Source organism: Alexandromys fortis, unplaced genomic scaffold (assembly GCF_014885135.2).
Source record: "Alexandromys fortis isolate MF-2015 unplaced genomic scaffold, M_Fortis_MF-2015_v1.1 scaffold_213, whole genome shotgun sequence".
Classification (NCBI taxonomy): Eukaryota; Metazoa; Chordata; class Mammalia; order Rodentia; family Cricetidae; genus Alexandromys; species Alexandromys fortis.
In genome coordinates this window covers 1,289,811-1,299,522 of record NW_026068093.1, presented here as the reverse complement: position 1 = coordinate 1,299,522, position 9,712 = coordinate 1,289,811, and the positions used below count along the sequence as shown (strand labels likewise).

Genomic DNA, 9,712 nt, shown 5'->3' with positions numbered 1-9,712 from the left:
GTTATGATAAGAGATAAAATAGATATAAATATTGTAACTGTAATTCTTACTTGATAACTGTTTTGTTATATGTAATTTTACTATGCTAAAGTTAAAGCCTTTCTTTTTTGTTTAAACGGAAAAAGGGGAAATGATGTGGGAATGATTTCTTACTAATAAAGAAACTGCCTTGGCCCATTTTATTGGATAGAAAATTAGGTAGGCGGAGTATACAGAAGAGAATTCTGGGAGAAAGAAGGTTAGAGGAAGAGTCGCCATGATTCTCCCGCTCCAGACAGACGCAGGTTAAGATCCTCTCTGGTAAGCCAGCTTGTGGGCTACACAGAATATTAGAAATGGGTTAGAACAATATGTAAGAGCTAGCCAATAAGAAACTGGACCTAGCCGGGCCAGGCAGTGTTTGAAAGAATACAGTTTCCGTGTAATTATTTCGGACATAAGCTAGCCATGAGGGCGGCCGGGTGCCGGGGACGCAGCCCTGCCGCTGCTCCTAATTTCAACAAATTAATTTTTGGTTGTTGTGGGTTCTAAAACATTTTACTCTCATCAAGTTTTTTATAGCTGTCCCATCAGCTATAAGACCTACACAGAAACTAGACTGACACTCACCTATGTCAGAGGAATATGAACAATGTGTGCCTCCTCGTAAAGAAAAAAAGATCTAAGTCTCCTTAGAAATGACAAAACTAGTATTCTTTTTAAAGAAAATTCTGTGTTTGTATTTCTGAAAGTCTACTGATAGGGCTGTAAATGTTTGCTTGAATCAACTATTACAACTATTAGAATCACAACGATTTTTGACACAGAATCAAAACAGGAATATAATACTATCCAGGAAAGAAAATAACCTAAATGTTTTGATAACTTGTCAACTAAAATAAAGATCATTTACATCTAAGGTTTTTACTTATATAGGGACTTAAGTAGTATCTAACCTCAAATTCTCTCACATCAATCATACCAACCTGCAGCAAATGTATTTCACATCTCACGGATATATTTCAATATCCTGGAACTCACTGAAAAATAAATTTAATCCGCAGACCATTTCTGAAAATCAGATAGTTATAGTAAAAAGTATCTGAGGACACAAGAACATCAGGCACTGAAACAAGAGCCATATTCCAGGTTGGGCATATTCCATATGGTTGATCTCTACTAAGAGACTTAGAATAATTAGCGGGGACAGTGGGGCTAGGGCAATGGCTCAGTCAGCAAAATGCCTGCCATGTAACCATGAGCACATGAGTTTGATCCCTGCACCCACATAAAAAAAAGCTAGGCATGATGGCATATGCCTATAATCTGGAACTGGGAAGGCAGAGACAAGTAAATCCCTGGGCCTCACTTACTGACTAATCTACCCTAATCAGTGGGACCCATGTCCCAGTAAGAGACCCTGTCTCAAAAAAACAAAAAGAAACAACAAAGTGGGTGGCTCCTAGGTAATAAAGAAAAATGTTTGACTTCTGGTCTACATACACACACACATACACACACACACACACACACACACGAATAATTACCTGGGCTAGGGGTTTAGACAAAAAAAATTTTCAAGAAAAGAGGGTATTACCAGAGACACAATGCCCTATTTCATGTTGCTAAGAGGCAATGCATGAGTAAAATGTCAGAATGAACTAAAAAGAAACCCTATCTACCAGGTAAACAGTAGTATTATAAATAGATAGATGATAGATAGATAGATAGATAGATAGATAGATAGATAGATAGATAGATAGATAGATAGATAGATAGAACGAACCACTTGGAGTAAATTAACTAAGGAAGCAAAGAATCCTACAAAGAAAACTTTAAAACTCGAGAAAAATCGAAGAAGGCCCTAGAAAATAGAAAGACCTCCCATGATCACGGATTGATAGGCTCAATTCTATGAAAATGACCATCTTACCAAAAACAATATACGGAGTTGTTGAAATAGGTGCGGCGGGGCTGTGTCCCCAACACCCCGGCCGCCTGCTAGCTCATGCCCGAAATAACAACACACAAATTGTATTCTTTTAAACACTGCTTGCCTATTATCCCTAGCCTCTTCTCGGCTAACTCTCGCACCCGGACTAGCCCATTTCTAATAATGTGTGTAAGCACCCCAAGGTGCGCTTACCGGGAAGATTCAAGCCTACGTCCATCCTGGGTCTGAGCTTCATGTGTCTGCCTCAGAGCACAGAGCTATCGCGTCTACCTGGGAGAGCTGAGCATGGCGTCTCTGCTCCAGAGAGCAGAACTGTCGGGTCTCTCCGGGAGCAGAGCAGAGTCTGACCTCACTTCCTCTTCCTCCCAGCATCCTATTCTGTTTACTCCTCCCACCTAAGGGTTGGCCTATCAAGGGGCTTAGGCAGTTTCTTTATTAATAAGAAATCACTCTCACATCACGGAGTCAACACAATCTAATCAAAATCCCCATGCCATTCTTCACAGAAATACATATTAGGTAATAAAATCCAGACTTCTCGTGTCAGAGAAAGGAGATGTAAATGGAAAACTAGAACAGACTCTGTGGTGTTTTACTGGAATTAGAGATATTTCATAGACATAAATTTTAATGGATAGAGGGGTGTGTGTGTGTGTGTGTGTGTGTGTGTGTGTATGTGTTTACTGGTTCTTGTTCACTAAGAGGTCTTCATAGAATCTGCATTTCTGTGCTAAAAGGAAACAGGTTTTCTTGGGAAAAAAATTAATTCCAGTGAAAGCACTATGTAACAGATCCATTGCAATTTAAACTAAATAAATAATGGTAAGAAATTACCTCTCAGAAAGTAATGAGAACAACTAATTATGCCTCTGAGAAGAACATGATCTGCTCTTTCCCAAAGAGCATCTCTGTACAGAATCACACACACTTCTTAGGGTCTGTGAATCAAGCATTTGCTTAATGCCACTATGACATCCACACTCAAGATTCTAGCACTTAGTTCTCATGGGTCCTGAGAACATGAGCAGCCATCTCTCTGAAAGTAAGCCACCTAGGCAAAAGTGATAGCATCTCAGCAAAGATGATTTCAGAGAGAACAACACATAACAGTCTCTGAAGTCAATGGGGGAGGGGGACTTTTGTCCACTAAAGCATGGTGCCCCAGCCATTGGTCAAGATGACATGAAGAACCTAAAACAAGTTCCTAAGAACTCTAGCCTGATTCTCAAAATACATTTGTTTAATGAAGTTGCTTGGGTTTAAAAATTAAGGGTTTGCTGTTATTTTTACTTCCTTTGGCCCTAAGAGTAGTACAGCATCATTACTTTGTAGTATGAGGGCAGTGTTAAATCAGCGTGCTTGTGGAGGGAGGAAGCATGTCTTTAGAAATGTATTTCTTTTTCCACCATGGATACTATATTTCTGAATGAATGCATAAAACCCAGTATTAATTCTAATTCGTAGTTCATAGAAAGTCATGTTTCACTTAAAACTGACAAGATTTCAAATGTTCCCTAAAGGCTTTACATGATTCAGTAACCAAGAGGCATCTACTGTCAACTAAAAGCTAGTCTAGCTACCTCATATGAAATTATTCTGGAGGGAACCTACTTATAGGGCTTAACTATGAAGACACTCTAGAAAAGAACTGAAGGAAAAACCTGGCCATGAGCTGTAAAATGCATCAGAACTGTATGGGCATACACGTTTGCAATAACATAAAAGCAAAAAGTTTATACCTACACTATGGTTCATAGCTTCAAGCTAAGACCTGCCTAGAGATTTAGTAGGAAAATTACATTAACTGAAAGCTCTCAAGTTTCACTGGCTAAGTCTCCAACCATGCATAAAGATAAACTTTTTCGGCATTTTCTGGCTTCCTTTGCAAACACCTAAGCCATGTAACAAATGGAAAGCTACCTTTCAACAAATGAGAGCAGGAAACAAAACAAAACAAAAAAGGTGTTTGGGACCACAGTCACTGTGCGCCCTGAATGCTGATCTTAAAAGGAGCTGCAGTAGCCTGATCCCAAAGGAGTTTGGCTGCAGGTTGTCCTTGGTGGTACAGTTTGGGTTGAGTTGGGTTGGGTTGGTTTATTTGAGACCAGAGTCTTACTATGTAGGCTATTCTGGCCTTGAAGTCACAGAGATTTTCCTGCCTCTGCCTCCAGAGTGTTGGGGTTCCAAGTGTGTGCCATCACACCCGGCTTCAATTTTTTATATTCAAGCAATGGTTATGTTTAAGATGATGTAGTAACATTTTTTAAACCAACAGTTTTCTGTGAATACAACTCAAGAAAAAAGTTCATACTGGTTTTTTTTTTCATTTTTAAAATCTGTCATCCTCCCCTATGCTGATAGAAACAAAAACTGAGCTCAGTGTATGCCAGTTCGACCATGTAACCTTAGCTTATGCGGCTGCAAAAACTCTGGAAATTAACCCAAGCTGAGATTTTTGTATACTAAGTATCAGCCAAGAACAAATTTTTACAGCTAACTTTTAAACTTTTAAAAATTACACTTTATAATGGAAATACTGACAGATGTTTTACCCTAACTTTTAAAAATACAAAACTATGAACTCTGTATCAAAGATATAAGAATGAAAAACAAGTCATTAAATTATAAAATTACCTTTTTAAATAAGCATAAATAAAAACATCCAATGTCACAGCCAGTTAGATGATTCAGTGGGTAAATGGTCTTCCCACCAAGCCTGATGACCTGGGACCCACATAATAGAAAGAGAACCAACTCTCACAAGCTTTCCTCTGACCTCCACACGTGGGCTGTGGCACATATGCACACATACAAATAAATAAATGTAATTTTAATACATACACACACTTTATGGAACAAATATGCTTGTATGCCCTAACAGTTACATTTAATTTTCCAGATGTTCTTAACCACTAAGTCAGTATTTCAGTGAATGGAGGACTTACCCCACACATGCTTTGTCATCAGTGTCTGACTTAACCATTAGCCCATGTGTAGACAGATCCCAGCTTTTGCTTCAACACTCTGAAGATGGGGTACGACTCAAAGAGGATAAACAACCTGAGCCTTGGAAAACTTGCAACATAGGAAACCAATCTAGAAGAATGTACTAAAACAAATAAACCTATGACAAGGATATCCCACTGGAGAACATAAAGTCAGGCAGAGTGGACAATTGCTGCTAAAGAAAATGTGGTACATCTACACAGCAGAAAAAAATAACAACATTGTGAATTTTGCAGGCAAATGGGTGGAGCTAGAAAACATCATTTTGAGTGACATAACCCAGACCCAGAAAGGCAATTATCACATGCACTCACTCCTACGTGCTTTTTTAAACAAAAAGCAAAGAAAACCAGCCTCTAAATCACAATCCCAGAGAACCTAGACAACAATGAGGACCCTAAGAGAGACTTACATAGATCTAATCTACATGGGAAGCAAAAAAAGACAAAATCTCCTGAGTAATTTGGGAGCATGGGGACCTTAGGAGCGGGCTGAAGGCGAGGGGAGAGGGATGGTGGGGAGCAGAGAAAAATCTAGAGCTCAATAAAAATCAATATAGAAGACCCGGATTTTAACCCACAAACCTATGAACACCTCATTTTTGATAAAGGAGCTAAAAGTATACAATGGAAGAAAGAAAGCATCTTCAACAAATGGTGCTGGCACAACTGGATGTCAACCTGTAGAAGAATGAAAATAGACCCATATCTATCACCATGCACAAAACTCAAGTCCAAATGGATCAAAGACCTCAATATCAGTCTGAACACACTGAACCTGATAGAAGAGAAAGTGGGAAGTACCCTACAACAGATGGGCACAGGCGATCGCTTCCTATGTATAACCCCAGCAGCACAGACATTAAGGGCAACATTGAATAAATGGGACCTACTGAAACTGAGAAGCTTCTGCAAAGCAAAGGACACTGTCACTAAGACAAAAAGGCAACCCACTGACTGGGAGAAGATCTTCACCACCCCCGCAACAGACAAAGGTCTGATCTCCAAAATATATAAAGAACTCAAGAAACTAGACGTTAAAATGCTAATTAACCCAATTAAAAAATGGGGCACTGACCTGAACAGAGAATTCTCAACAGATGAAATTCAAATGGCTAAAAGACACTTAAGGATATGCTCAACCTCCTTAGCGATCAGGGAAATGCAAATCAAAACAACTTTGAGATATCATCTTACACCTGTCAGAATGGCTAAAATCAAAAACACCAATGATATCCTTTGCTGGAGAGGTTGTGGAGAAAGGGGTACCCTCATCCATTGCTGGTGGGAATGCAAACTTGTGCAACCACTTTGGAAAGCAGTGTGGCGGTTTCTCAGGAAATTCGGGATCAACCTACCCCTGGACCCAGCAATGCCACTCTTGGGAATATACCCAAGAGAGGCCCGATCATATGACAGGGGCATTTGTTCAACTATGTTCATAGCAGCATTATTTGTAATAGCCAGAACCTGGAAACAACCTAGATGTCCTTCAATGGAAGAATGGATGAAGAAAGTGTGGAATATATACACATTAGAATACTACTCAGCGGTAAAAAACAATGACTTCTCGAATTTTGCATGCAAATGGATGGAAATAGAACACACTATCCTGAGTGAGGTAACCCAGACCCAAAAAGATGAACTTGGGATGTACTCACTCATAATTGGTTTCTAGAGATAAATAAAGGTCAGTGAGTCTATAATTTGATCTCCTAAAGAAGCTAAATAAGAAGGTGATCCCAAAGAAAAACATATAGCTATCCTCCTGATTATGGGAAGTAGACAAGATTGCCGGGCAAAAAATGGGATCTGGGGGGGGGGGGGGAGGGAGGTAAGGGGAGATGGGGAGAGAAAAGTGAGAAGGGGAGGTTGGGGGGAACTTGGGAAACGGGATGTTTGGGATAAAGGAAGGTCGGATAGGGGAGCAGGGAAGCACACATCTTAATTAAGGGAGCCATCTTAGGGTTGGCAAGAGATTTGGTGCTCCCAGGTGCCCAGGGCGATGTCCCCAGTTAGTTCCTGGGGCAGCTGAGGACAGAGAACCTGAAATGACCCTATCCTATAGCCATACTGATGAATATCTTGCATATCACCATAGAACCTTCATCTGGAGATGGATGGAGATAGAGACAGAGACCCACACTGGAGCACCGGACTGAGCTCCCAATGTCCCAAGGAGGAGCAGAAGGAGGGAAAATATGAGCAAAGAAGTCAGGACCACGAGGGGTGCACCCACCCACGGAGACAGTGGGGCTGATCTATTGTGAGCTCACCAAGGCCAGCTGGACTGCGACTGAAAAAGCATGGGATAAAACCGGACTCTCTGAATATGGCGGACAATGAGGGCTGCTGAGAAGCCAAGGACAATGCCACTGGGTTTTGATCCTACTTCATGTTCTGGCTTTGTGGGAGCCTAGCCAGTTTGGATGTCCACCTTCCTAGACCAGGATGGAGCGGGGAGGACTTTGGACTTTCCACAGGGCAGGGAACCCTGACTGCCCCTCAGACTGGAGAGGGAGGGGGAGAGGAGTGGGTGGAGGGGGAGAGGAGTGGGAGGAGGGGGAGGGAAAAGGGAGACGGGGAGGGAAATGGGAGGCGGGGAGGAGGCGGAAATTTTTTTTTCAATAAAAAATTATATTACAAAAAAAAATTAAAAAGAAAAAGGAAATCACCATGGGGGGGGGGAGGAGAGCAAGGCTAGATTGTGAGTTTGCTGATGGAAAGGAATATCAAAACTTTATAGTGAAATTTGCTGTGTTCATCTTGATAAGTTCAATTAAAACACAATTATAAGAGCTGGAGAGATAGCTCAGTGCTGGCTGCTCTTACAGAAAACCTGGGTTCAATTCCTAGCACCTACATGGCAGCTCACAACTGTCTATAACTCAAGTTTCAGAGAATCTGATACCCTCACACATGCAGGCAAAATACCAATGTATATAAAATAAAAATAAATTATTAAAACACAATTATATTTGTGTACTAATTAAAAGTAGTACAGAGTAATACCATTAAATTTTCCTCCTGTTTTAAATACCTTTAGTCAGTATAACTCAGTTTATTTGCATATAGAAGAGTATAAAAACCTAGTGTCTGATATGATACGACTCTTACAAAGTAAACACATCAATATAACCATATACAAGATGAAGAAACAGGACCACCAAAATTCTAGCTTTCTACATTGCACAAAACTACCTTTTTTTTCCCCTTTGGTTTTTCAAAACAGGGTTTCTCTGTAGTTGGAGCTGTCCTAGAACTAGCTCTTGTAGACCAGGCTGTCCTCGAACTCACAGATAACTTCCTGCTTCTGCCTCCCGAGTGCTAGAATTAAAGTGTGCGCCACCACCACCCAGCTCACATCTCCTTACTTTTAAGCTCATGCAACAACCAACACAAAACTGCTGAGGTTTGAGTTTTTATTTTATGTACACATGCATGCAGTGCCCACAGAGGCCAGAAGAGGGTGTCAGATCCCCAGGAACTGGAGTTACACACAGTAGTTAACCACCATGTGCATGCCGGGAACTGAGTGTGGGACCTGCTGAGCAATCTTTTCAGACCATGCTAAGAGATTTGAGTTGCCTGAAAGTGCTATGTCTATAGAACTTCAGGCCTAAGAAAACCATGAAGAACGCTCCATCTACACATAGCCTTCCTATCACCTGTGCTTTTCTCCCTTTCCTCCCTGTAAAAGCCCTGTGTGCCCTGGGCATCCGAGGATGAAGCTGTGAGGACAACAGTCCCTCATCTCATATGACCAGCCCCTGAAGAATTTCCTGCCCACCAAATGGCAAGCAGCCAGAAGTTGGACAAGAACAAAGGAAAGTAAGACAAAAATGAAATTACTCTTTATCAATTACAATCTCTAGAAATCAGTTTAGGACTCAGCACACACTGCCATAAATTTATCTGATAATAAAGTGTTTAAACTGTTTTCTGGGGGAAAAATTAAATAATCCACTCAAGAACAGCTTGAAATCGACTTTTCTAGAACGGATAGGTAAAGAAATTAACTTATGTAATCAACAGCATTTTGACATGACATGCTTGAAATCCCCCAAGCAAAACATAACTCCTCCAATCAAAAAGGATGGGGACTTATGAGGAAGCCTGTGGCAACTATCAATACTTGCACAAGTGCGCACACGCGCACGCACACACGCACCCCTAATATTATATCTTTTCATCATCAAATCAACAAAGAGTTTTCCCTGTCCTTTTCTAAAATTCCTCTGCTATCAACTAATTCATAGACATATTTGAGTTCACAATTCCTGATTTCCACTACTTAACTACTTTTCTTTCTTTACCAAAAACCTAGTGATATAACGTATGGGCTTCTGTGTGCACTGGGCTAAAAGTCCTTGTTCAATATTTCCTCCAATGGTATCTAATAAAAGTAAGATGGATCTTAGGGGACAAAGTCTTTGAAAATAAGCCCCCATGTCTACTCATACTTAACAAATGATCTAACTTTCTGTTACGTTCCATACCACTCCATCATCTGGCTGCTTTTGTATCTTTTACAAGATGCTTTATAATAAACTCTAGGTTTGATCCTTTGCACTATGTAAAACCTGGCATGAAAGTACATACCTGTAATCCCAGCACTCCAGGCAGAGACAAGGTTATCCTTGGCTATACAGCAAGTTTGGGGAAGGAAAGAAAAAAGGGATGAAAGAAAGGAAAGGAAGGAAATGAAGGGAAGGAAGGAAAGGAAGGGAAGGGGAAGGGAGGGAGGAAGGGAAAGAAGAAGAAGAAGAAGAAG

At 40.6% G+C, this 9,712-nt stretch overlaps 2 protein-coding genes across 12 annotated transcripts in view; one reads left to right on the top strand and one right to left on the bottom strand.

Annotated features, from left to right (window-relative positions):
• The window catches only part of Htr2b (5-hydroxytryptamine receptor 2B), a 748,006-nt gene that overhangs the window by 1,934 nt on the left and 736,360 nt on the right, over positions 1 to 9,712 (top strand). For 4 of the 8 annotated variants that reach the window (XM_050123116.1, XM_050123114.1, XM_050123123.1 and 1 more), the window contains exon 1: positions 14 to 300. The exons of the other annotated variants lie outside the window; for them this stretch is intronic. The gene's annotated coding sequence lies outside the window, so the exon portion shown is untranslated. Of the gene's footprint in view, positions 1 to 13; positions 301 to 9,712 lie in introns of those variants that run through there. 8 annotated transcript variants of the gene reach the window in all.
• Dis3l2 (DIS3 like 3'-5' exoribonuclease 2) overlaps positions 1 to 9,712 on the bottom strand; it is a 346,237-nt gene that overhangs the window by 258,973 nt on the left and 77,552 nt on the right. For 3 of the 4 annotated variants that reach the window (XM_050123104.1, XM_050123105.1, XM_050123106.1), the window contains exon 6: positions 9,541 to 9,582. The exons of the other annotated variant lie outside the window; for it this stretch is intronic. In XM_050123104.1, coding sequence (XP_049979061.1) covers positions 9,541 to 9,582 — 42 coding nt within the window. The remainder of the gene's footprint in view (positions 1 to 9,540; positions 9,583 to 9,712) is intronic. 4 annotated transcript variants of the gene reach the window in all.